We start from the raw sequence: 27,707 nt of genomic DNA, 5'->3' as shown, positions 1-27,707 counted from the left end.
TGTGCCACACTTTCTTCCTCTTGCAAAGTACCAATATTTAGAGGTTTAGAGGCTTCTAGAACCTCTCAGAAAAGGAAAGCATTTGATATAAGGCAGGCAAGGAGGCAAAGAGGTAAGAAGGGAAACCCCACATTATACTTGGAGAGGACTCAGGATTTAGACTTGGGGACTAGACTAGTGGATAGTTAGGACAGACTAGGCTATGCCGAGTAACAAATAGCCCCATACCTCAGCGGTATATAGAAGGTGTTTCTCACTCTCACTCCATATGCCGGTTACTAAGCTGCTGTCGCTCAGCTCCAAAGCTGCCCTTCTATACTTAGCTGGGACTGGGTCCTCACAAGCCACACTCCTGCTTTGTCAGGTGCTCCTGGGAGGCTGTTCCAATAGGGGGCATGTGCTAGAGACTGCAATCTGGAAGAAAGACAAGGGACTTGCTACTTCCTGTTCTTGTCACTGTCACCTAAGAAACACTTCTGCATCCTGTCAGTGGACATTGGTTCCAGTCTGTATTTTTATACACACACCCTGGAACCAAACTTATTGTGTCCCCACAGAAATATTAATTGCCAAACACCCCCCACTCAGAGGTCTGAGTCCCAGTTCTGAGGGGCCTCTCCTCCGAGCCTCTGGGTGGTGACACTCTAACCTGCAGCCTTTTTCAGTTCTCCAATATCCGTTCTAATTCTCTGTGAAAATGATGGCTGTAGTTTCTGTTTTCCTGTTGGCTGCCGTGACTGATACATTCTATGCCCACTAAGGAGCAAAGTGGTCCTGCTCGCTCGGAGACCCAACCTGAGGGAGCAGCTGCTACCTGGAAATTGCCAAGCATTGTGGCAGAGGGGAGAGAGCCTGGCGGACCACATGCTAGCTCTTCAAGCTTCTGTTCATAAGTGACGTGTCACTTCTCTCCATATTTCATTGACCATGTCTAGTTCAACAGGGGATGGGCAGTGAATATTTATGACCACTAGAACAATCTACTGGTGTGTACTTGGGAAGACCCAGAAACTATACTCTGCTCTCCTTCCTGACAGTCGACGCTAATCAAGTCCCTAATTAGATTTTCCTGAATAATAATCAGCAAGTCATTGTACATTTACTATGTGCTAGCCTAAGCACTGATATATATAGGATATATATGTAGGATATATATATATATATATATATATATATATATATATATATATATATGTAGGATATATATGTAGGATATATATATATGTAGGCTATATATGTAGGATATATATATGTAGGATATATTTATGTAGAAAATATATATATATATATATATATATATATATATATATATATATATATATATATATCTGGCAGGAACCCAGGTGGCCTGTAGCCAAGTGGCATGTGCTTGTTAAGAGCTGTATACTCCAAAGCAGTAAGAAACATAATTGGCATACTTATCTACGTAAGAACATTCTTGTCAGGTGATACAGCCTACTCCTTCCAGGGTGAAGCTGTGATCACCGAGAGCAACTTGTTTCTTAAGATTGCGCCGGTCACGTCAAGCACTAGAAACCATTTTGCCTAATACCGTGACATAGGTATCTGTTACCCCTGGTTTTCAGAAGAGAAACTGAGGCTCAGAGAGGGGACATGACTTGTCTAAGGCTACAGAGCTGTAAGAAGCAAAGCCAAGATTTGCACCCCAGTCTGTCAGACTGAAGCCCAAATTCATCAGCTCTGTACTCTGTGGAGTGTCCCTCCTAGCTCTTATTCCAGAAACCTGAGAGTGGAGGAACAAGGAAAACCAGGGATTTAATGGACTCAGCCCCTTTAACTGGCAAATTCTGCTTCTCAAGGTTGCACGTTCTCTGTAAGGGCAGCCCAGTTCTGGAGCGCAGCAATCCAAGATTCTGCCCCATGAACCCACTCCTCCGGCCGTGCCAACTGCTGGCCTTGGTTCTCGGTTCTCTCCTAGCTGCCTCTGCCCTGTACCATGCTCAGCCCAGCCTGTGTCAGAATTCTGCCCCTGGCATGTTCCCAGGAGGGGAGAGGAGGCCCAGGGATCCCATGAGTCTGAGCTCTCCCAGGGCTGCGGTGCCCCTCAATGTACAGAGGACACTGGGTTGTGCTTGGGACAATAGCCATTTGAGTCTTGTCCCAGCAAACATTGATTTTTCCCAATTAGAATATAAGCCCTCGGAGAGATGAACGGTGTCGTTTGTATCTTCCACATCATATTAATGGCAGCTGAGGCGCTCATGCGCCCTGGTGTCAGGTACCATGCTAGGTGCCTGTTTTAAGGGACCCGGGATGTGTTTTAATCAGGTGAGGTAAGACAAACAGACAGGGGGATGCCTGTCATGGAGGAAGAGGTTTATACTCGCAGATCCCTAGAAAGAGGCACAGCACACGGGGAGCGTTTAGGAAAAACTCACTTCTCCTGTGTTTTTCCTTTAGTCTCACATGACTACCACACTCAACACTTCTGACAGCAGGTGTGTGGGTTTTTCCGACACCCAGCAATTCTCTGAGACACCAGCTGGGTGTCCTATAATTTAACTCAATACTGACACTACCTACCTGGAGATAGCATCAGATACCACCAGTTAAGGACTCAGTCCCATGAGACTGTCCCCCAATTCAGATGGCAATCACAAGTAGCAGGTCCCCAGATTATGCACAACTTCTGTCTGACTGGCTACAATTCGAGGTTCCCAGGACCTCCTCCCATTGGGATTCGATTATTTGCTAGAACAGCTCACAGAACTCAGGGAAACACCGACTTATGTTTGCCAGTTTATTATATAATAAAGGCTATATCTCAGGAACAGCCAGATGGAAGGGACGCACGGGGCAAAGTGCAGGGGAGGGGCGAGGAGCTTCCATGTCCTCTCCAAGCGTGTCACTCTCCCAGCACCTCCACCCAGAAGCTCTTCGAACCCCGTACTTTGGGGATTTTAATGGAGGCTTCATCACCTGGGCATGACCCATCATTAACTCCATTTCCAGCCTCTTTTCCTCTCTGGAAAATTCCAAGCTTCGAATCATGGCTTGGGCTGTCTGGTGACCAGCCCCCATCTAGGCGCCCACCAAGAGTCACCTCATTAGGACAAAAGATCCTACTATCACCCAGGAAATTCCAAAGGACTTAGGAGCTGTGTGTCAGGGACCTGGATCAAAGACCAAATAGCAGAACAAAGGATCCTCCCCTGCTCTTATCACTTAGAAAAGTACAAGGGTTTTAGGAATATCCAGAATCTTCTCTTTCCCTCTTTCTCCCTAGCTCATTGTGCTAGCCTCGCCTGTGGGGGTGGGACCATGACAGGGAGAGGAAGACAGCATATATGGGACGCAGGGAGGGCCCAGTTATTTACTTTTTTAAAATGATGGACACATTTGGCCCCACTTCTGGTGCCAAATTGAAATTAATGCTGGCTTCACTCCCAGGCTGGTTCCCCACCCCACCAGAGGGCAGAGCGTCTGCAGCACTGAATCCAGGAAAGTCACTTGCCTGTCTCAGGGGAAGGTGGGAAAGGGCTGTGACAGTCGGGGCCCCAGAAGAAAACTGAATCCAGCTCAGATGGGTCCCAGGACTTTACAGAAGGGACTTCTCTCAGAGTGTGGGCAGGGTTACAGGATCAGAAGGGAGGATGAGGCACTGAGAGATTAGCAACAGAGGGACGCCTTTCCCACAGGATAGGTAGGAAGAGGCAGGGGAAGGCAGGAACAAGTGTGACTTTAGTTCAGTGAGGCAGGAGCTGGGGAGAAGCCCACCTGGACAGGAGCTGTAGAGGTCGAGGTTCGCAGCTACCACCAGAGACGCCATGCCAAAGCAAGGGGGGCGTTGGAAAGAAATGCCCCACCTCTCTCTCCCCTGCCTCCTGATCTCCTGATGGTCTCTCCCATTGGCTAGACCCAACTGGAATCCAGAAGGCAAGGGAGCCCAGGGCTGATGGGGACCATGATCCATTTCTAGGGACACAAGGCAAGCAGAGAAGGATAGAGAAAGAATTGGGGTGGTGTAGGCAGAACAATACAGGCGTACTATTCTCCACAGAGGTGGTTATTTTTATAGCTATTTGCAATACTCCAGAATGTCTCAGTAATAGACATGCCATAGTTTACTTTAAAAATCCTTCTCTGGGCCGGCCCGGTGGCTCAGGCAGTTAGAGCTCCATGCTCCTAACTCCGAAGGCTGCCGGTTCGATTCCCACATGGGCCAGTGGGCTCTCAACCACAAGGTTGCCGGTTCAACTCCTTGAGTCCCACAAGGGATGGTGGGCTCCGCACCCTGCAACTAAGATTGAACATGGCACCTTGAGCTGAGCTGCCTGCCGGATGGCTCGGTTGGTTGGAGTGCATCCTCTCAACCACAAGGTTGCCGGTTTGACTCCCGCAAGGGATGGTGGGCTATGCCCCCTGCAACTAGAAAAACGGCAACTGGACCTGGAACTGAGCTGCACCCTCCACAACTAAGACAGAAAAGACAACAACTTGACTTGGAAAAAAGGCCTGGAAGTACACACTGTTCCCCAATAAAGTCCTGTTCCCCTTCCCCAATAAAATCTTAAAAAAAAAAAAAATCCTTCTCTGGTTCGTCTTTGTACTGTTTTGTTGAAGTACCATATACATATATAAAGGTGACATAGCAGAAGTGCAGTGTGATAAATTTTCACAGGTGAGCTTCTCTATGTAACAAGGTCAAGAACCGGAACTTGCTCTGCCCTCAGAAGCCCCCTGACTCCCCTTCGAGTTCCCTGTGCTCCAGCTCCCCTCCCTCAGGTCACCTGTACTCTGACGGCCAATAGCACAGGTTTACTCTCCACACCTTTGTATTTTCATAAACAACATCCTTCAGTAAAAGCGATTCGGTGTCTGGCTTCTTTCACTCCACATGTTTATCTTGTTGATCTTGACTTATTTCCACTTGCCCTGTAGAAATAAGGTTGCAGTGGCATCTTTGCGTCTATGGACTTTTTTTTTTTTTAACTTATTTTCTTAGGATGATTCTCCAGATTTAGGTTTCCCGGGCTGAAGGATGTAAACATTTTTCTTGCTGTTGCTATTTGGGGCCACATTACCTTCTGATGGATGTGTAGATTCCTTCTCACTCCTTATCTCAAAAGTCTGCCACTGCGATTATAACCGGTGATTCTGGCTTCAATGGAAGGGAAGTGGAGAGGGGGGCAGGTCTGGATCCCACTGGGGAGGAGTCTGAAACTCTAAATGCTGATAACTCCTGCTATCTTGATATATGATGGCTGTAAATGACAGAATCCTCTCGAACTGATATAGGCAGCCATGGAGTTTATTAAAGGCCGGTAGGCAGCCCACAGCTGCTCTGGTGGGCTTGTGCCTCTGCGGCAGGAACAGAATTCCAATCCCCTGCCCCTGGGCCCAGGCACTTCAGCTCATGGGCTCTGTTCTGTGCACTGGATGTTCTGCCAGCACCTCTGTCCCAAAATTCCCCAGGGAACTTCCCCCACATCTCATCGGCCACACCAAGATCTCGGGTGGGTGCAGTTTCTATACGATTCAGTGTTTTCCACCCAATTCTGGAACACAGATCAGGATTTTCTTAACAAGGAAGATGTGAGGGAAGGGCTTTGTGTGTGGCCAACCTTTGAGCAGTGTATATACTGGGGAAAAATGGCTGCCCCAGCCCTGGAGTCTCTTGGCTCCAGCACCAATACCTGTTAGTCAGTCTTCTGTTTCTCAGGGAATTTTGTGTCCAAATTCCATTTCCTGGGAAAGAAGCTCTGATTAGTCTAAGCTAAGGTGTTGTCTTCTGTCCAATGAGTCATCGCAGAAGGGAGGACTGGAGGCATGACGTGCCACCAACATGGAGATCAGGCCACTCCGTAGGATTAAAGATGGAGTGGGGCTTGCACATGGGTGGCCTCCTTTGCTGAATTACCCAAAGCCAAACTAAACTAGTACCAAGGACACCAGTGAAGTAGGGATACCCAAAAGTTTTTTATTTTTTTCAAAAAATAATTTGTTTCATTTTTAAAAGCCATCCTGGCAGAAATTAGAATCCTGTCAGACTGCCTGACCCTTATCTGTGGATTGGTACTGTTCTTATCTTGAATGCCATAGGTGGGGTGAAATATTTTACGATCTTTTCAGGCTTTAAAATTCTTAATTTGGCCCTGACAGTCTGAAGAAATGAAGGCTCACAGAGGTCAACTGACTTTTCTAAGAGCACACAGCAAACCAGTGGCAGAGCGTGGTTTGGACCAGAACCTGCATCTCTTAACACCTTGTCCAGTGTTCTTTTCATGATACCACTGTGCCCTCCCTGCCTGTGACCCGCTTTTTGAGAATTATTTTCAGAGTCTCTGAAGAGGGGCTGTTGTGCTAACTGATCATGGCCCCCTCGTCCATGTGATTGGGCCAACAGTGGACATCAAATCTAGACTGGGTGAGTTGGATTCTTTCCTGGGAAGTTGAAATTAGGACACTGAGTTTTTAAAACTGGGCTTCAAAATGGGAACTTGTGAGAAGCAAAATGATTGGAAGAGGTGAGAGCAGAGAAAATAGTCTTTAAAAATAAGAGGCCAGGTTGAGAAACCAGGTGGTTCCAGAGAGAGAGAGAGAGAGAGAGCTGGAGAGAGGAGCTGCCTTGGTTTCTGACAGCTTTCTGGGTCTTGGTGCTTGGGATCTGTCTCCAACTTACACATAACAACTCTATATTCATATAATTTAGCATGCTTTGGGCTGCATGTAATAGAAATTGCAATCCAGATTGGTTTAAACAATAAGAAAACTGTTTATTCCTTTAATAAGAAGTGCAAAGCCAAGGTAGATTTCAGGCATGGTGTGATCAGAGTTCCAGCTACATTGTTCTGTAATTCTCTCTAGACTCTTCCTTCCATAATGTGTTGGCCTTGATCTCACACTGGCTTCCCTCATGGTTACAGGAGGGCTGCTAGCAACAACAGGGGCAACATACTTCCTTGTTCCCATCCACGGAGCTAGAAAAATCATCTCCCTGCAACCCTGGACTACACGTCTCTCCTTTCTGTGTGATTAGCCCACCGTCAGTTATGTGTCTATTCCTAGACCAATTGCCATTTCCAGGAGAATGCTATGCACAGATTGGCTTAAACTTAGGTCCTGGGTCCACTCATTGGCAAGGAAGATGGGATGGCTGTGATTGGCCAAGAGTAATCTAGAGCCATCGATTCGTAATTATAAGGAAGTGTGTGTGAAAATCAACTTTTCCTGGTCACATAGGCTGAATTGGGAGAGGGATGCTTACCTGAATAAATTGGGGTCTGCTAGGAAGTGAGGAAGGGGGAACAGATGCTGGAGAGGCAAAAAAAAAATTCATTTTGAATTATTTCAAGTGGGTTTCTGATCCTTTTAGTTACAGAGTCACTTGAACAATCAACTTCCTGGTCTGTGGCCAAATGCCTTTGCCCAGGCCCTCTGCAGCTTGATTCTAATTTCCTCCTCCATTCTGTAGATTCTGCTACTGCCAACATTTCTCACCACTGGCTCATCGTTTTGGCAAGCTGGCGTCTTACTCTGCTCCAAGCCCTGCTGATGGAGCTAACGATCCCTTCAGCAGAATTGATTCTGGCATGTTCTAATTTTAAAATCCCTGCACTTCTCTGCATGGGGCATGCTGCGATCTGTGCCCATAAAGGCAGAGAGAATAAATTCTTCTGAGGAAAACCTATTTTTAACAAGTCCTGAACCTAATTGAACTTAGTCATTTTTCAGTTGTTGACACTTGAAATGTGTGAGTCAATGGGCTATGTAGGGAGCTGAGGGCCAGAGTGGCCCTTTAAATATCAGAGACATGGCAGATATCAGATTATGGAAGAACTGCTCAGGTTTGGAGCTGTGGTTTCACCCAGGGTTGTGGTAAAGCATCCGGCTCTAGAGACAGACAGCCCTGGCTTCAAATCTTGGCTCTGCCACTTACTACAGAAGTCACTCTGTTTCTCCAAGCTTCAGTTTCCTCCTCTGTAAAATGAAAATGGTTACACTTGTGCCAAAACACTTTGTGAACCTTGAGAAGGAATATATCTGTCGAGAAGGACTCCTGTGGTTAACTGGGCACAAATTCATAACCAGAGTCTAGCAGCCATTGCTGACAGAGGCCTCCCATGCACTCTGCATTTCAGGGAAAAGCCATAGACTGAGCTCTCAGCCTCCTCCTGCACTAGTATGTTCGTGTTGGCTGAGTCAATCCTTGTAATGGAACTCCTGGCATCATCTTTCGACCAATAGGCTGAGACCTGCAATGTATATACTTATTTGCATATACACTGACCAATCAGAGCTGCTCCATAACGACCAATTAGAATGCACGTTTCTGACCAGTCAGGACAGTGCTATTTGGACCAAACAGACTATGAAAATTTGGATCCCTCATCTGTATAAAAATGGACAAATTGGGAAACAGGGCAGGAACTTTATAAAAGGCGGGCTCCTCCTTGTCTCAGGAGAGCATATTTCTGGCTTCCGCTGGAGGTTGTATTTCCCTGGGTTTGCAAATTGTTCACCTGAATTAACCTGAACTTTTGTTGGCAACTTTGTGAGTCATCAAGGCCTGATATGAGGTTGCTCGTAATTTTTATTTATTATACTTGGCATTAATATTTACATGTTTCTTTGCAGAAATGTTAATGTGTTTGATTTTGATCTGTTGCCCAAACCCCACAGGTAATAAATATACGGTCTCACTAACTTCCTTCATGGAGACAACATGGCTACCATCAGCGTTGGGGCCAACATTCTTCCTCGTGTACCATAGTACCTTCTTGAAATAAAAAACGTGGTACTTACCCTAAAATACATCTTATCCCAAGAGTTTAGGGATAAGAGAATGGAGATCTTAGTATGACTGGGCTACAGTTCACTCAAGGGGCAAGGAAATAGGTAGAAATCACATAAAATTAAAATTACCCTAGAAAACCAGTACCCCCAATCATTTCCTTCAGCAGTGTCGCTGCTTCTTGAGTTTAGCCCCAGAGGAAGTGGTCAGCTTGTATTTCAGGGCCATTTGTATTTAAAAATGTATATCTTTGAGCTAGCAGGCTCAGTTAGGCTAGTGAAAAATGTTTGCCAGGAGTCACAGGTGACCTAGGTCAGACTGGGGTTCCCCTTGTTATGGTCACAGACGGTGCTGGTGGGTGCCCCTTAAGAAAACTCATGGGCAAATTCCCCTGCACTGGCAAAGTTGTCTCTTCAATTATTATTATTTTTTTTTTTTCAGAACAAGAAGAATCGGGTTCCTTTGTGTTAGTGCATGTAAAGCTCATACTTAGCAGGTAAATACATGTGAGTGTGAGAGCGGGAGAAGGGGTCAGGGTAAGATAATGGTGAGTGGAGATGGGAATGAAGGAGAGACGAGACGGAGTGGCAGTGAATGGCGGTGTGAGTGCCCGAGTCAGGGAAGGCGAGCATTGAGTCAAGAGTCACTCATGAGGGTCCTGCTAGTCTAGTAAGGGGTCGCTGAGGAGTTTCTCGCCCTTCGCCCGCCCACCCCAAGCTTCTCTTTCACCAGCTGCTCCGACCCCTACCTAAGGGCCCTGCGCCCTCCCAGCGCGTTCCAGGGCAGAACACCCGGGTCTGTGCGGGTCACAAAGCCGCCTGTTCCGGGAGTCTGAGAGCACCCTGATGTGGAACTCGGGGTTGGCACAGCGTGACCGTGCAGCCAGCAGCCCTCCCGGCGCTGTGGGACACACACCGCAGGTGCCTTGGGACATCGGTTGCAGCGCTCCCGCAGGCGGCGCCTGGTAAGTTTCCCCGCTGCGCGGCTGCACCTGCTGCTCCTCCGCGTTCCCTGCTGGGGCAAAGCAAAGCCGTGGCCGGCCGCAGCCCATCCAAACTCGGGGCTGCCCTAAACCTGGAAAACATCATGGCCCTCCTCAATTAAGCATAAATAAATTACAGTGTGTAAAATAACTCCAAGAAAGTCTAACAAACTTCCATTTCACTCCATAATGATCCCCCAGTTTTTAAAAACCTTTGTGGGTGTTACTGCATCCCTGCTTGGCTAGTGTCCCAAGCTTATGTTTAACATTCCACCGGGTTATGCGGCCCCAGCTCTGTTTTCACAGCTCTCCTCTCTCAGAGCTGGCATTTATAATATGCATAGTAGCCTCTCCCAGGGGCCCTGTAGAGTCCTTCATGGGTCAGGCTTTTTTTCTTTTCTTTTTTTTTTTTTAAGGCAGTTTGTTAAAATTCAACAGCAGAAGAGGAGCTGGTCTCCCCTACCCCAGTTCATTAAATATTAGACAGTAAAAATGGTATCTGCCTGGCAGCAGATTTCATTCATTCAAACGGTATTTGCTACCAGCTTATCATGTGCCCAAAACTACAGATACTGTAGTGGCTAGACTGAGGCCCAGGGAGTGAGAAGCACTTGCGTGATGCCCCCTGAACTGGACTGCTGGATTTCTCAGCACTTAATGTCGCACACACTGGTCCTCAGAAGTGGGCAACTTGGAGATTCTTCCCAAGAACTGCAAACTCAAATTCCTGCTGGCTCCAGGCAGTTACAGGAAATGTGGGAATTGGCGGGGAGGAGGATTAGGCCGTAGGGAGGAGTGGAGCCTGCAGCCAGGAGAGAGCGTGCATGACCCACGTTCACATTTTAAAACACTGCCTGCTGAGCAGAACTGAAGGAAGGTTGAATTTGCTCTGTGGGCCTTGAGTTTGAGACCCCTGAATGAGAGGGTGGTGTGTCTGAGGCCAGCATACCTGTGGGGCTCTCTGAAGGCCCAGCTGTGAGAATGGGGGTAGATCTATTCTCAGGGAACACGCTCAGCAACCTGTTGAAGTGCCCAGCCCAGAGGGCACAGAAAGGGAAAGGCCTGTGCGGGCATCTGGAAGCTGGAGAGAAGCCAGTGTCCTGGGGTAGCCTGGTTCTGTGTGTGTATGTTAATTCCAGGTCTTAGGAAAAAACATACACCACAACAAATTAACTCAAGGGCAAGATAAATGGATACTTGAAAATCCTGATTCCCAAACAAGCTACATTCATTAAACACTCGTTATGTGCTAGACACTGCTCTAAGAGCTTTGTGCACATTATTTTCTGCTGAGGGTGGGTGTGGGTATCTCCATTCTACGGATGAGGAAACTGAGGCTCAGAGACGTAGAATTACACTGTCAATGAATGTCAGGTATACGTGAGTCATGCTTTTAGAAAGGTGCATTACAGATTCACTTAGAACCAAAACCACTCTTGAATATAGAAAAGCCCCTGAATGGGATGAAATTGGAAATGCATAAAGTTCCAGAGTTGAAAGAGGTCCCAAAGCGAGCATCCTTTGCCCAGACCTTATCAGTCAGGTAAATCCTGTTACAGCCTCTACCCCCACCTTGAAGGCTCTTCCACAAATAATCAAGCTGTGGAACCCGCCTGTGGGAATTTTCCAACGTTAGATATTTTCCTTCAAATACAATTTCCAAAAATTCAGTTAGTTCCCAAAACCTCTAGACACTATCTAGAACATATCGGGGAAAAGCCAGAGGTTGCTATACTGTCAGCCACTATTGTCCTATCAGCCAGCAGCGTGAGACTCATTATCAAGGTAGTGGATCATGTAAGATAGGAATGCTCTCAGCTGCAGTGAACAAAATGCTTGATAAGAAAGCCTTAAACAATAATGACACATGATTTCATTTAACAAGAAGGTAGGCAGTTCCAAGGATGGGGCAGTGGCAAACTGTCAATAAGGACCTAAATTTCCCCCCATCTTTCTTCTTTGTTCTCCTCAGTGTGACAGTGATAGTTCTCCTCATGGTCACAGGATGACTGCTGCAGTACCAGCCATCATGCCTTCACAATAATTCCAAAAGTGAAAGAAAGAAGAACATGGACTAGTTCTTTTTGTCACAAAAGAATAGGACTAGACTTCTCCTTCTGTCTCATTGGCCAGATCTGGGTCACATGCCCATCCTTAGACCAATCACTGACAAAGGGAAGTGAGGTTCCTATGGTTAGTGGGAACCAATCACAATTCATCCTCTGTGACTGGGCACCTTGAGGAGGGACAAAGTCAGAGTCCTGTTAGAAAGGAAGAAGTTAGCATATTCTTAGAGTCAGGCTAGCTGCTGTAACAAATATATCCCCACATTTCATTGGCTTAATACAACAGAAATTAATTTATTTTTGTAAAGGTCCAATGAGCATGTTCCTAGTTGGTAGGTGACTTCTTCTACCAGTTGACTTGGGACGTGTGTCTTGTGGCGCCACCCATCTATGGCTCCTTCCCCCATATGGGGGAAGAGAAGATGGAAACGTCACATCCACTTCTTAAAAGTCATGGTCTGAAAGTGACATACTTCCCCTCTGTTCACATCCTGTTGGTGGGACTTCATCACATGGCCTCACCGGGGTTTACGAGGAGCTGGGAAGTGTAACCCCTGTCCACATAAGCTACTTCAAGGGACAACTCTACATCAAGGGGAAGTGGCTGTTGGGGAGGCAATTAACTGATCTTTTAAAGAGTTGATCTTATTCCATCATTGCTTTCAAAGAACATCCAGGCCTTTCCGGATCTTTTTGCCAGTCACTTCTCAGTGGGTGCTGCCATCTACACTAGTCCACATAGCACTCTCTGAACACTCCTTTGATTCACTTGCTTGCCTCTCAACCTTTGCCCGTGGTCTACACTTTGCCAGAATTCCTTCTCCACTTTTCTTCTCTGCTTGGTGGACTTCCTATTCATGTTTCAAAGCCCAAATTAAAAGTTGCCCCCTTTGTGGAGCCTTTTCCACTATTTTATCCTGGGCAGGATTTATAGCACCTGGAAGGCTGACTTATCACTGAATTCCTTGCAATGCTTAGCACACAGTAGGGCCTTAGTTCGTGTGCTAACTGCACCTCAGTACTTTAGGCATGAGAACTCATTTGGTAGCAAGTGATAGAAGACTCATCTCAAATGGCCTTAAGAGAATACATTGATTTATGTGTTGGACATGACCTAGAGGTATCTTCAGGCTTGGCTGTGTCCAGGGGCTCAGCTGAAATCCCCAAGGTTCAATCTCTCTTTATTTTGTCTTTTCCATGTTAACTTTATATCTCAGGTTCCTTGCAGAGTCAAGATAGCTGCCAGCCACTCCCAACTTGATTCACCTAAATTCAAGTGCAGCGGGAAACAGTCTCTTTTACTGAGTGTGCAATCTTAAATTCCACTATTCACTCTGCTTGGACTAGCCAGGGTCATGTGCCTATATCCCTGATCTGATTCCTTAGGCTAGATGGCTGGGATTATGTAGATTGGCCAGGGATCTGGCCCTCTGATTGGCCCATCCAGAATCATATGTTCTAATCCGGAAGGTGATGGGGTGGGGTCATCCCCAGAGGGACTAAAAATGATGGAGGGGCGTGGCTTCCCACAGAAAATCCCAGGTATTGTTACCAGGAGATAGAGGAACACTAGATGTCCCTCATACCCTCATAAACACTCATTGCACTGGACCTTCACCACAGGAAACAACGCAAATCATACCAGCCGCTGTTTACTGAGCACTCACTATGTGCCAGGCTCAGTGTCTAACACGCTCAGCAACCTGTTGAAGTGACTTCTAGAATTTCTGTTTTCCAGAGAAGGAAACTTGAGGCCTACAGAACGAAGTGACTTGCCCTGAGAAGTAATTTTTGCTGAGATCTGATGAGTGACACAGCCAATGCTTTAAACCACTGTACTTCAGGACCTCAGTGGGTGGCAAAGCTAGAAGTTTCTGCCTTAGGAATCTAGTCCATGAAGTCTGGGAGTTGGGGTGTAGTGGGTCTCACAGCCCTGTACGGCTTATAGGGTTAACACTCCCCTTCTCTGAATACCTATGGGCCAGATGAGGTTCAAGTTGTGACATGAAAAAAATGCCTCTCAGTACCACTGGCTCCTGCTTTAAAACGCAAGGGGTGTGCGTGTGCCCCACAGCTGAGGCTCAGTGAGTCTCGCTTTAACCCCATCAGGGGACACACTGCCCTGATGCCATTTGTTCCCTCTCCTTTCGGGACTCAGGGAGCAGAAGGGTAACCGACACATAGGAACCATCTGCCTGGCTCCTAATAATAAATCGTAAGAGGAACAGGTTTCAGGCAAACATTGCTTTAAAAAACAAGAAACCTCTTCTCATCCCTGGGCAGCCATCTGCCGTGTCTTCCTTATGTGCCAAGTGGTGGGAAGAGGAAGGGACTGGCGTGGGGAATGGCGGCAGGGAGAGGGTACTGCAGGGTCCTGCACGGCCAGAAGGGGAGGCTCACAAGTTCGCTTCCTTTTTTCATCGTGGACAGGGCACTGCAGAGAGAGAAAGGAGCACCTGTTTGTTGGCTTTGACCTCCATGGTTCCGGTGTCTGATCAGAGGGAAAGCAGGATTCCTTCAAGATGCCGATGGTAAGTAATGAGAGCTCCTGTGTACAGAGAGCTAACTGTGAGTCACACATTGTGTTGTCCACCATGCACATATCAGCTCATCTACTCCTGACAACAAATCTATAGGTGCCCATTTTGTAGATGAGAGACTGGAGGCTCAGAGACATTAAGTGACTCACCCAAGGTCACACAGCGAGGCAACCTCTGCATTATGCAATAATGAGGACTAGCCTTCTCTCCATTCTGGCAACCCAGGGGTGTGGGTTTCCATGTAACAGATAAGCAGTTGACATCATCCAAGGGTAGTCTTCCACCTCCAGCCTTCCCCAGGCACCCCCTGCTGCTCTCTGCCCTTGAGCTGAAATGTGGGCTTCTCTAGTCACCTCATCTGTTGTTCATGCCCACCCCTGTCTCACCCAATCGAAGAAGCACAGGAGAAAAGACTCTGAAGATCCCCAGGAACCTTCAGAGAAGGTCAAAGAGCAGCTGGCTGAGGTGGAACTTCGGAAGCTGAAGCAGCAGTTCCGGAAGATGGTGGCAAGTCGGAAGTCCTTTAACTTCCACTCCCAGCAGAAGATCATGAACCAGCTGTAAGTGATGGTTGGAGTTTGTACTGAGTGAAGTGAGAAAAACTTTTGGGTTTAATTCCATGGGGCTGGCCTTCACATGTGACCTTGGAGCAGGGACCTACTTCTGAATCCCATCTGGGGACCACTTGGGGTAGCTTTAGCGGGTGTAGAATCCGGGATAGAATCCGGGTGTCTCAGGGACTCCAAGGGGAGCAGCGTACCTGTGTCCCAGGTAAGGACCCAGATGAGAAACCATTGCTGGGTCCTGTTTCTTTCTACACATGGATTTTGTTCTTCTCTCTCTGAATCTCAGCTCTGGCTGGTGGGAGATGGCTACCCCTAACTCTTAACCTACCAAGAGACTCACAGAGAGACTGCTGTAAATCAATTCTAATACCCAGTTCTCAGGAGAGGGAGAATCTGATTGGCTCAGTTTGGGTCAGGTGTCTACTCCAGGTCCTATCAGCTGTGGCTGGAGGCTGGGGCATAGACACAAAATGTCAATGGGTATCATTACTATGGTTCTAGCACTGCAGGTGGGGAGTGTCCAGAGAAGGGGAAATCAGTCTGTGGACACCCCAAAGGATGTTTCCTGCGTGCATGTCCTTATGGGATCTGCAATATAGAGTGCTTGAAATTGGGTTGCCCTAGAATTATGGTGTGTGTAGTTTCTTTGGGCAATAGGAAAGTGTTCGTGGGGGTGGAATAAACATTAAACAGGCATCCTTAGATTCCCTCCAAGGGAATGTAATTCCTTAGCTGTATCCATAATGTTTGTACAGGCAGAAACTGCCCGTTATTAGATAGAAAATCTTACTGTTAGATGATGCATGAGGTTTAGAGGATAGGGAAAAGGGATTCTATAGATTTTCCATGGATTTGACTCACTCAGAGCCACTGCTAGTCCATATGGGATCTTCCTGTGAGTTAGAAAAAGGGACCCTTTCTCAAGATACTTTACTGCCATCTGTTGGAAACATTGTCATCGTGTAGGGATTTGGTTAGAATAAGACAAAGTGCCTTGCAGAAAAGTGTAATAAATCAACAAATCGATGATATTTTTTCAAGCAGACGATGCTGCTTTGGGCTGTGTAGTCCACAGCCTGCACATCTGTGCCTGCGGCCCTGGTTCACAGTCTGCCCCTGGTGGGCATCAGGAGGGCCTCCTTCCTGGCGCGTCTCTGACAGTTTGTCTTGCATCATCATTCTGCAGCGCACTGTCCCTGCCCCAACCCATTTGATCTGGCTTCAGTGTGATGGAACTGAAAGGGAAGGGAGTGGAGATTTTCAGTGCTTCCGAGTGAAACCCCTAAACATAGGGCCTGAGCTTGGGTGAGGTCCCTAGGGTGCCATATGAGTATTTAAGGAGGTGCTTTTACCCAGTGCCGACCCTACCCCGCTCCACCCTGAAAGTGAAGACCTCCTTATATTTTGGGGACACCTCGCTCCCCTCATCGCAATTGCAGCCCTGCCTGCAAGACAGACAGACCTTCCTTTGGCTTTGACCCCTCTGAAAGCCTAATTCTGATGGACTCTTGTGCTCTGCCTCTCTTTTCTCTCCACCTTAATAAAGATCCCCCCACTTCGAAGAGGGGCTTAAATGGGGGCGAAAAGTCCCAGCTGCCAGGTTTAGAAGACTAGATGCACTAGAACTGGGTCCACTCTCTGGTTCCTAGCCACACGTGGCTGTTTACATTTGCAGTTAGTTAAATACAATTAAAAAATTCGGTTCTTCAGTTGTATGAGCCACATTTCATGTGCTCAGGAGCCATTTGTGCCTGGCGGATGCTATTGGACAGCGCAGCTAGAGACCATTTCCGTCCCTGCAGAATGTTCCGTGATGGTGCTGGATGGATGGTGCTGCTTTAGGACAGTGGTTGGCAAAGGACGGCCCATGGGCGGAGTCTGGCTGGCTGGCTGTTTTTGTAAAAACAAAGTTTTGTTGGAGCACAGGCACAACCATTCGTTTGTGTGTTGTCTGTGGTTACTTAGTCAAGTAGTTGCAACAGAGACATCTGGTCCACAAAGCCTAAAATAGTTACTCTTTGGCCATTTTTGCAGACCCAGGCCCTAGAACATTCTTTGCTGTTCTAGTGTGGTGCTTCGAAAACTCTAATGGGCATCTGAGACGCTTGAGGATCTTGTTACAAAGCAGATTCTGATTCAATAGTTCCTGATTGAGGCCTGAGCTTTTGCATTTCTTTAAGTTTCGGAAGGACATGGAGGCAGCTGGTCTGCAAACCGCACTGAGCAGCGGGTGGAGGGTCCCCAGAGTTTGTCAGAAACTCAGCCTCTGTACCACTTCCTGTTGTTCAGTCACTTGAGCCTTCTTTTCTCTTTTCAAAATCCCCATTTGCCCATACCTCATACCCCCTCCCATCTGCAGAGTAGACAGAGGGAGAGAAGGGAGGAAACTCATGTCAGCCAATTTAACAAATCATTAGCACCCTGAGTAGAGAACCTGGTGGAGGTTAGAGGTTACTGTGTCTCCCTGTGTTGGGCAAAACTGAAAAATTCTGTCTCATGGGTTTGCCTCTCTTCGGAGATAATTGGCTATAAAGTCTGGAAAGGAAGTCTGCAAAATCAGACAGATGCCAGTGAGCTGGGGACAAAAGAGAACGTGGGGGCTCCCACCATGTATGGGTAATGGATTTTGACAGGCACAGCTGCACATGGTTCCTTAGGGGGAAAATGTCCCTCAGAAAGACGGAGCAGTAGAAGTTGCAGTGAACTGGGTCGCAGGCAATCTGAGTTCTAGACCTGGAGCCCAGACTTGGGCAAGTCCCTTCCGCTGCTCATGTAGGATGTACCTCTCTTGAGTCTCCTTTCACAGTAAAGGAGTCTGGAGTATCTGATCAAAGTAAACTCGGGGATTTAGGGATCCTCGTGTGCTGCTCTCCCTACAGGAAGGAAATCAAGACCCTGCAAGAGGAGCAAGAGGAGATCACCCTGCTTTTGAGTCTCATCAAGTCTTCCAAGAACTTGGATCTGGATGAGAAAAACTACATGGAGCTGCATTTCCTGATGCAAACCAAGGAGGACTATGAGGCCTTGATTAAATCGCTGAAAATGCTCTTGGCTGAGCTGGATGAGAAGGTATGGTCTTTCTCTTAAAGGGTAAACCAGGACACAGAGAAAGGGGAAGTGGTGGGGGAAATACCCATGATGCCTTAGGCCAGATTTGACACCCCGCCCCCTCTTCCCCTATCCACCTAAACTTTTCTAAATGTGACTGTGGTCACTACCTCTACCACCTGTAACCTCTGATCTCCCAGTTCTATCGACCTATTTCTCCACTGTGATCTCCAGTGCCTCCCCACAAGACTTAGAATCCGTTCCCAAATCCTTACTGTACCTGTATCAATCAGGAGTTGTTAGGTTATATTGCAGTAACAAACATCCCCCCCTCCACTCAGTGGTTTAAAATACAGGTTGCTGCAAAAGTAATTGCGGTTTAAAAGGTTAAAGATAATTGCAAAAACCACAATTACTTTCACACCAACCTAATAATAAAGGTTTTTTCCTCATTCATCCTTCATGTCTATCAGGGATTCTCTCGAGGCTCCTGTGTCTTCTTATCCCGGGACCAGGCTGATAGGCTCGTGACCAACTTGAACATTACCAGGTGTTGTGGTAGAGAAAAAGAGAGGTCTGGAGAGTCTCACATTGGCAACTGAATGCTTCGGTGATGTGTCACTTATGCGCCTGACTCATTGGCTCAAAATAGTCTACCAAACCCATAAATACCACACATACCTATACCCAAAGTAGTCAGCTCTCCTCATCCTCAGACGGGCCCAGGAAGTGTAGCCCTCCCATGACTCTGACATTTGCTGTATGTCCCTTACTATGGCTTGAAAGGCCTTCATGATCTAGATCCTGCCGACCCCTCTGGGTTTATCCCACACCATTCCCTCCTTAACTCATCTCACCCCAGCTGTAAAAGACTTATTTTCAAATATGCTCAGTCTTTTTTCACCTCAGGGCCTTTGCACACGCCCCCGACCCCCGGCTGCTTATCCTTTAGGTCTTAACTTAAATGTGACTTTCTCAGGGAAGCCTTTTCTGGCCCTCTCTCTAGTTTAAAGTAACCCCCCTTTTATTAGTCAGGTCCCTGGCCAGGAACAAATAACGTGCTCAGTAGGGCGCTTTGAGAAGAGTTTCATGAAGGGGCGATTTACAAGGGTGTGAGCACGGAGTGGGGATGCTGCAGCACTGTAGGGTGAGGGACAGTGGGCAGGAAGCTGGAGACACGGAGGGGTCAGGGGGATAAATACCCCAGCCTCTCTCTCCTAACCCTCAATCCCCAGTGCAAAGGAGCCACTGTGGACGCCTTCCAGGTCAGTTTCCCCGGGGACAGAGCAAGGTGTGTGGAGCAGGGTGGAGAGTGGATCTCAGGGGGCAAACAGAAGATCCCAGCACACCCCCTTTCCCTCTTTCGCGGGGGCAAACAGAAGATCCCAGCACACCCCCTTTCCCTCTTTCACGGCACCTCCTTCATAGCACTTCTCACTATGGTACTTATGCCTCAATACGGGTGTCATCTAATGTCTCCCTCACCTGTACGTCCATGAGGGCAAGGACCATGTTGGTCTGTTTCCCATCATACCCCCTATGCCTGTTCCATGCCCAGTACATACTAGGTCCTCAGTAAATATTTACTGACTGGATGAATCTGGAAATCTCATTCTATCTTTCCTCTGCTTCAAACGTCAGTAATTTCTGTTGTTCTTGCGATCAAGGCCGACTGCTGGTGGGGTTTGCCAGCTGTGCAGCATCGCGCCCTCCTGCCTCTTCCACCCTCTCTCCTGCCCCCTCCTCCTCCATGTCCCATCCACACCTGTCTCTCGCTTCCAGCCCTTGGCACATGCTGTCCCCTCTTCCCTGGAGGGCCCTTCCTGGTCCCTTCTGCTTGGAGAACTCCTATTCATCCTTCAGGTCTCAGCTGAACTGCTGTTCCTGCAGGATAGTCGTCCTGTCATCTTTCCCTGTGAGGTGTCCCTGCTCTGCGTGTCCACAGGACCTTGTAGCCCTCTCTCCTAACGCTCATTATGCTTCATGGCTTGTTTCCAGTCCTGGACTGTAACTTCCCTGCGGGCAGGGACCTCTCTGTCTGGATTACCATGAGACCTCTGTCGTCTGGCCCAGAGGAAGTCTTTAATAAACATTGATGAATGAGTGCATGCATGCATGAGAAAGGAGGCAATAAAAGTCAAGAAAAAGGAAAACTGAAGAAAAAATGGGGACACGGGTCCTCAGAAACATCAGGAAAAGGCAAGCTAGTTTGGGATCCTCAAAAGAACATGGTGCTCACTGCCCAATGCAAACACCTTTTTTGCCCAATTGGATCCCAGGGTGGGCAGGTCCCAGAATCCCCTCCTGCTGTGCCCACCACCCAATGCCCAAAGCTTGGTCTTTGCAAAGGGTTGCTGGAGGCAGGGGCCCTGGCTGGCCTCACAAAACCATTAATCAGCCTGCGCCTTCATCTGGGGAAGAGCGTCTTTGTAGGCATTCCGTTTCCGGCAGTGCAGCCTTGCATAATGTCTCCCATTGGGCCAAGGCCAAATTACTCTCAACATCACAAAAAGCAGCATCTGACATAAAGGCACCAAAGGGAATGGGATGCTGAATTTCATCACAAGTGTCACGAGGAAATGCTGACACCCCAGCTTCCTTTGACAAGGAGTTGGAGCCCGAGGACTTGGGTCACTTGGGCAGGGGCAGGCATCCCTTTAGAGCTGGCAGGGCCGCAGTCTGCAGACGCTACCCTCCCATTCGTTAAAATGAGTCCTTTGTTTTATTTCATAGGTGAGTTGGTGGGGGTTTGTGTTAGGATACTGCCTGTGCATAGAACAGGTGAGGAGAACAAAGTAGAACAGGGAACCGGACTTGACATGAACCTGACTGTGTCAAGTCCGATGAAGCTCTCTGTTCTTGCTCTGAGGGAATTTGGCAGGGAATGTGTGTGTGTCCCAGGTAAAGTCCAAAATCTGGCTAATGTCAGTCGTAAACACCATTCATTTGTGTCATCAGTGTGAGACCCAATGATTCTCTTGATGTCTAGTCATCTAAGCCCCCATCTTGCTATTGATGTTCCTATGAGAATGTGTTGGGCTGCAAGTAATAGACTTCTTGACTGGAAGCAGTTGGGAGAACAGAGGTTTGTTTTTTTCACATAATAAGATGTTTGTCTAGAAATAGGCCATGCCAGGATGGTTGTATAGCTCCTCAGTGATGGGTTACTCTTTTTCTGTCTCATCTTCTTGGTTGGCCCTCCCCTCATGGTCAGAAGGTGGCTGCCAAAGCTTAGCTGGTACACAGCTTCTCATATAATCACATTGAAAGGTATGAAGAAGGGATGGGAAGTGTTCTTACATGATAGTCTCTTCTTATTAAGGAGAGAATATTGCACAAAATTTCACATAAGGATTTTGCTGGAAAATCCTTCCAGCAAATTTCCCCTCAGTAGCCAGGGCTGGGGTATATGTCCATTTCTAGGCCAATCACTAGGGAAATGGAATTTCCATAGTTGGTTCCGGGTAGACCAGGGGTGACAAACTACAGTCATGCCACCTGCCTGGCCATAGTTTGCAACCTCTAGGATAGATTTTTCTCTCGCTGTCCCATGGTGATGGCTGAAACTGTGCCATATAGACTTTCCGGAAGGCTTTGGGGATACTTGAAGGGGATTAAAACTCAGGGACACTAACAGGATCCCAATTGCAACTGCTCCCAGAATTTATCAACCCAAGCTCTGCACTCCCAGGAGGCACTGGGGTTCCTTATTCCCAGACAGAGGCCAGCCTCCATGGGCCTACGACTTTAACTTTTACTGAGGACATTTACTTTTTACTGAGCAAGTAGGACATAGGTGCCCTCAGCTTTGCTTCACCTGCTTTAAAATGTTACAGCAGCCACACCTTCCCCGGCACCTTGACCCTGAAACCTCCATCCCAACCCGTCTGCCTGTGGGCCTCAGAGGAAGGGGTGCCTGTTGCCCTTCTGCAAGGCCAGGCCTCTCCCTCCACGAAGACCTGGCTTCATCAGTGACCGTCCTCATTTTTCTCTTCACCCTCTCTTTCCTTGTCTCTTTTATCTAAAACAAACAAACAAACCCTAAAAACTAAGCACAAAAAAACAAAATAAAACGCAACATTCCTAGAATTCCAAATTAGTGTCAGCTTTTCCCCTTTCTAGAAGTGTCTAGAAGTTGTCCACATTCAGTTTGCCTTTCTAGGGTAGGCATTGTCCCCAGTACCTCTCCCAGTGGTGAAAGCAACGTCCCCTGTGCTAAAACTGCTGTCTCCAGGGTCACCAAGGACCTTGGCCTCCAAACCCAGTACCTTTGCCTCAGTTTCCAGACAGAGACTTTGGATCTGTGAATACCACACTCTCCAGCAGGAAGGGACCCGCCAAATACACAGCCTTTTGTGGATCCCTTTAGGACAGTGGTTCTTAAATCTATCATTCCTAGCACCCATTTCTTTTCCTTCCTCCTTAGGGAAACTTCCTCTCTTCTTCCTCCTTCCCCCTGAATTATTAATTATACAGTCAAGTGCACACATCTTCAGGGTACAGCTTGATGAATTTTTACATATTTATACTCCTGTGTAACTATCACCAAGATCAAGATATAGAACATTCCAGCACCCAGAAGGTTCCCTTGGGCCCCTTCCACTAACCCCCCACCAAGGAACCCCTATTGTGACCCCTAGAATCACAGATTCCTTTTGCCTGCATGTAAATGGCCTTTTCTAAGACGTGTTCTTCGTGTCTGACTTATTCCACTCAGCGTTATGTCTGCCAACACCCCTTTGTGACAGCAAATATTTTGCGATACCTCCTTCATAATCCTGAACTGAAATTCATAGATGATATAATCCTTCACCCTTACTTACTCTTTTAAATCAATATGATGCCCTAATGGTAATATAAAGGAAAAATGAAAGAAAGTTATTTATACTGAAATTTTTCATTTGAATAAATGTAAAATTATGTATTTTGATATGTGAGTATTATAGTTCTGGCCTGACTTGTCTAGAACAGGGCCAGCAAACTGTGCAGAGCGACAGCTAGTAAATATTTTGCGGGCCACAATGCACCTACTCTACTCGGGAAGACAGCCATAGACAATAAAGAATGGGTGTGACTGTGTGCTAATAAAACTTTATTTACACAAACAAGCAGTGGGCTGCATTTGGCCAAGGGGCCGTAGTTTGCAGACCCCTGGTCTGAAAAATGCAGTCAGAGGAGTGTTACTGACACGCAGAATCACTGAGGGTTCCACCCTGTAGGCGAATTTGGGCTCAAAGAACATGATCGAGGTTGTGCTGGTGACACGATTTCCAAAATGACCAACTCTTGGTGAAGTTCCAAACAAATTAAAGAGCATTCTCTTGATTTATACAGTGACTACATTCCTGGATGATTCAGTAGCTTTCAGAACTGAATGAAAAATACTGTGTGTTTCTATATAGAAGACAGTTTGATTCTAGGTACAGAAAATCATAGAGAGGTTTTCCACCTGCGTAACATCCAGAGGGGCACTGGACAGTCACAACGGATGGGGGACAATTTTTAGATGTTTGGTGCTGTCTCACATGTTGCAGGATGTGTGACATCTCATGACCCACCCATTAAGTGCCACTAGTGTCCCATCATTGCAAGAGCCAAAACACACTCCACAAGGTTACAGAAGGCTCTTTATGGGGGACAATGCCACTACTGCTGGACACCATGTCTTTAGGGTAAGGTGGAATTTACACCCACAAGTGAGTGAAATTTATGTGCACGGATGAGAGTAAAAACTCTAAACTGCCTCATTTTACCCCAAACTGTCTAAGACTAAGTTGAACTGAGCATGCACCCGAGAGAGAAATAAAAATTCCATTTATAGGAAAAGAAAGAACATCACAGTTTTTGTTTCAGCACACTTGAGTTGGTGAACTGTTGAATTTGTATCCATACAGATGTTAACACAGCTGGGTTTTCCGTCTGTCTCTTTTTTCAGATTGTTCAGATGGAGAAAAAAATTATAGACCAAAAACAGATCTTCACAAAAATACGAGAGGCCAATAACCTCCAGAAACTGCAAAAACAGATCCACGTGTTGGAAACCCGTTTAAATCTCGTATGTAAAGTGTTTTCTGCGGCTCTGCTTCCCTTTGCTCCGATAAAGAATGATGTCTGGAGCCACTAGCAGAAATACACGTTTCGTGGCTGACTCAGGAGGTGGTGAACTAGTGCCGGGCAACCTGTTAGGATTTACCATCCACCCACTGTGTTCTTCCCACTCGGTTACATCCTCTCTTATTGGCCCATTGGTACCCAAGGTGCCCTTCTCCTTGCTCTCAGCATCTTAGCATGTGCTGTTGTTCCCCCACCCTGTACCCCAAGCCCCAACCCATGTGGGATGGCTACTCTTAGTTCCCTGCTTCAAAATCTCCTGCTTGTTTTCAAGAAGCAGCTCAAATATTACGCGTCACCAGGCAGAATTAGTTAGCTTTTCTTTCCCCATGCCACTCTGTTCATGCCTCTATTTGGGCTCGTGCCTTTTGGGGTCTCTAAGAAATATTAGGCATACACATGCAGCACTTGATAAAGAGAAAAGTGGTGTTTCCTGATCACCTTCAATCTACGGTGACTTTGCCATTAAGCAGGATTCTCTAAATCGCAAATTGGGTGAAGCATAAAAGGTAATGTACTGGTCATAGAGCTGAAAAATTCTTGGGGAGAAGTGGTATCTTTAGGCATAGGTGGATCCAAACCTATCTTTAGGACACTTGTCTGTCCATCTCTCCTCTGGGTGGACTTCATTCTTGGGTGGCCCCCAATGTGAAGAACACGGGCAGAAAGGGAGCATAGAGTTCAATCACAAGTCCCAGGGTTCCCATTGGGGCAGCTTGGGTCACGTGCCCATCTCTCAGCCAATCACTGTGATCCAAAGAATGGAATACATGGACTTGAGTCACCTGACTACCCTTGGACTGTCCCACCCCCAATTTGGGGAGGGCAGCCCTAACTATGTGGTCTGCGAGTCATGGAACAGTGATTCCCCTAGAAGAGCAAAAAGAAAGGGAGAACGAATGCTGGGGAGGTACAAACACACTCCAGTCTGGCTTGTGAAATTGCAGCGCCCAGGATGTGAGCCAGCTGAGAAGGAAAGTGAATTGATTTGGAGGGAAGCCTACCACTACACAAAAGCTCTTAGCTTTGCCAAAACTCTGACCACCAGGCTTTAACCAGGCGTTACGAATTTGGCTGAAACGAATTTGATCTGATCTCTGTCTGCCTCCTCCAGTCGCCTGGAAGCTGCCTGAGGGCAGGGCAGTGTCTGTCTAATATCCCTGTATCGTGATTTGCAGCCATGCCTCAGAATGGCTAGGATGCATGTTCCTGGGTCCCCTCCACCATCATTGAATCAGAACCTCTCGGGCTTGGACAGGCATCTGCACTATTATTAACAACCCCCGTGAGGCTGAAGATCCCCTCAGTTAAGAATCGTTCATGCTTGGCACAGTGGGAAGCTCAGAGTAGGTGTTCGGGGAGCCTCTGTTGATTAAATGAAGGAATCAATACATGCACGCATGATTTAATGATGACGTGCCTGTAGAGGTTGGCCTTTTTGTTAGAGGTCTATTCAGATTTTCTATTTCTTCCTGAATCAATTCATTAGTTCCTTGCTTCTTTAACACTCTACAAAGTACAGGACAGTCCCCATCACAGAGAATCATCCACCCCAAAACGTCAGCAGTGCTGGGTGTGAGAAGCCCTGCTCTAAAACAGACCCGTCGCAACTTTTTTTGTGTCGTCAACTTGTTGAAGAGGCCAGGTCAGTTGTCCTGTAGAAAGTTCTCCTTTGTGGATTTGGCTGATTCTTCCTCGTAGTGTCATTTAGCTTATTCCCTCTCCCCTGTAGTTAATGAAAACCAGAAGTAGGTATAAACGTAGCTGAGAAATTTGAAATCCAGAAAAAGTAACTTGCCAAAGGCCACGGAGCCAGTTGGTAGCCAACTCAAACCTCTCACCCAGCACTCAAAACCCCTGTTCTGTGGGCTTGGGGTGGGATGGCTGCCTTCTGGAAGCTTATCTCATGCCCCAGGAATGAGACCTGTCTTGAAGCACAGCCCTCCCCACAGGTCACCGTACAGTTTCACAAGTTGCTGACCACGAATGCTAAACTCCGGAAGGAGATTGAGGACCTCCGGTACCAGAAGGCTGCTTATGACCACGTCTCCCAGCAGCTCCATCGGCGCCTGTCAGTGCAGAAGAAAATCATGAATGTGGCCATTGAACAGTCTTCTCAGGCCTATGAGCAGAGGTGCGCTGAGGGAGAGACCCTGGGGCAAAAGTGTCCCCTAAGTCCCTGCTGAGCACCTAACTTCCTGGTCTGGGCCACCACCGCTCCCTGTGCTTATGTGTTGAGGAAGCTTAAATCATCACCATAGTAACCCTGAGCACTGAGTGTTTGCCAAGCACAATGCTAGGTGCTCTGGGTAGTATTTCAACCTTCACAACTACCCGAGGAGTTATAGCCCCATTTTATAGACCCGGAAGTGGAGGCTTGGCGATGCCAACATACTTACCTGAGATCCAGGTAAATTGAGCTGAGATTCAAGTCTCTATGCTGTACCGTCTCCTCCAGGGGCCCCTGCCTGTAGTCCTAGGGGTGTCTCTCAGTCCGGCCTATCCCCCGGCTTCACACAGGGACAAGAGGCATACAGTTTAGCTGTGAAGGGCACAGGTTTTGGAGTCAGTGAGATCTGGGTTTAAATCCTGGCTCTATCACTACCACATTATTGTAGGACCTCTTTGGGTGGCAGTGAGGATTAAATAATATATGTGTATAAGGGAGTGGCTGGGACATAGTAATCGACAGACAAGTGGCGATGATAGTGATGGTGATGATGATGATAGAAAAATAATTTCCTAGGGGTGGTCTAGAGCTGGTAGCTCGTGTCATTCAGGTAAGGAGCGTTGTTCCTCCACTCCCAGAAAACCTCCATGATTAAAAGAAGTGATGGTCATTGGCATAAAGTCCCTGTGGACTGGTAGGGGAGCGGGGAGGAGAAGGGAGGCTCCTCGGGACACTCAGGCTCTCTGTCCCCTTCACCCAGACTGGAAGCCGCGGCTCGAATGGCTGCCATGAAGGACCGCCAGAAGAAGGATATCTCCCAGTACAATACGGAGATCAGGGAGCTGGAGCGTGTCTACGCCCACGAGACCAAGCTCAAATCCTTCCTGCTCTTCAAGCTGAACGATCGTCAAGAGCTCGAGGAGCAGGCTACGAAGGAAGAAGGTACACACTCCCGGGGTAGAGGGGACCGTGCTGACAAGCTTTAGCTTCAGCCCGAGGACACTGAGGAGCCACCCATGTAAGGGGGTCGTGTGGTCAGATGTGCCTAGAAAGAGCCTTCTGATTGCCACGTGGGCGCCAAATGAGAGAGAGAAGACTGAGTTCAGGAGAGTTGGGGCTATTGCAGCTATGCAGGCTGGAGACAGTGGGGCTTGGAGAACTTTCGTGGTTCTAATTCCACGAATTTGCCAAGTTCGGGGTCTGTCTAAGGCCCTCTGTCCCCAGAGCTTCCTTGACCTTTATCCTGCTCAAATGTCACCACCTTTGAGAGGACTTCCCTGGCCACCTAGCTCCCCCATCACAGCACCCGATGGGTCTCCTCCAAGGCCAAGGCCACAATGATAATTAATGGATTTCTTTTTCTGTTTACTTGGATATCTCTTTTTTCTTTTTGTCTTATTCCTACACTGAAATCTCCATGGGGTAGAGATTTTGTATCCACAGAGCCCAGCACAGTGTCTGGCACATAG

At 47.5% G+C, this 27,707-nt stretch overlaps 1 protein-coding gene across 1 annotated transcript in view; it reads left to right on the top strand.

Annotated features, from left to right (window-relative positions):
- The window catches only part of CCDC63 (coiled-coil domain containing 63), a 55,576-nt gene that overhangs the window by 14,484 nt on the left and 13,385 nt on the right, over positions 1-27,707 (top strand). Inside the window, exons 2-9 of the mRNA XM_019733894.3 lie at positions 9,197-9,251; positions 9,488-9,719; positions 14,234-14,334; positions 14,740-14,903; positions 17,789-17,978; positions 23,893-24,012; positions 26,021-26,202; positions 26,999-27,180. Coding sequence (XP_019589453.3) covers positions 14,326-14,334; positions 14,740-14,903; positions 17,789-17,978; positions 23,893-24,012; positions 26,021-26,202; positions 26,999-27,180 — 847 coding nt within the window. The 5' untranslated portion in view covers positions 9,197-9,251; positions 9,488-9,719; positions 14,234-14,325. The remainder of the gene's footprint in view (positions 1-9,196; positions 9,252-9,487; positions 9,720-14,233; positions 14,335-14,739; positions 14,904-17,788; positions 17,979-23,892; positions 24,013-26,020; positions 26,203-26,998; positions 27,181-27,707) is intronic.

This window comes from Rhinolophus sinicus, chromosome 9 (assembly GCF_057876585.1).
Source record: "Rhinolophus sinicus isolate RSI-liver-muscle chromosome 9, RSI-T2T, whole genome shotgun sequence".
In the NCBI taxonomy this organism is placed as follows: Eukaryota; Metazoa; Chordata; class Mammalia; order Chiroptera; family Rhinolophidae; genus Rhinolophus; species Rhinolophus sinicus.
The sequence above is the reverse complement of the archived record's forward strand: the minus strand, read 5'-3'. Positions and strand labels throughout refer to the sequence as shown.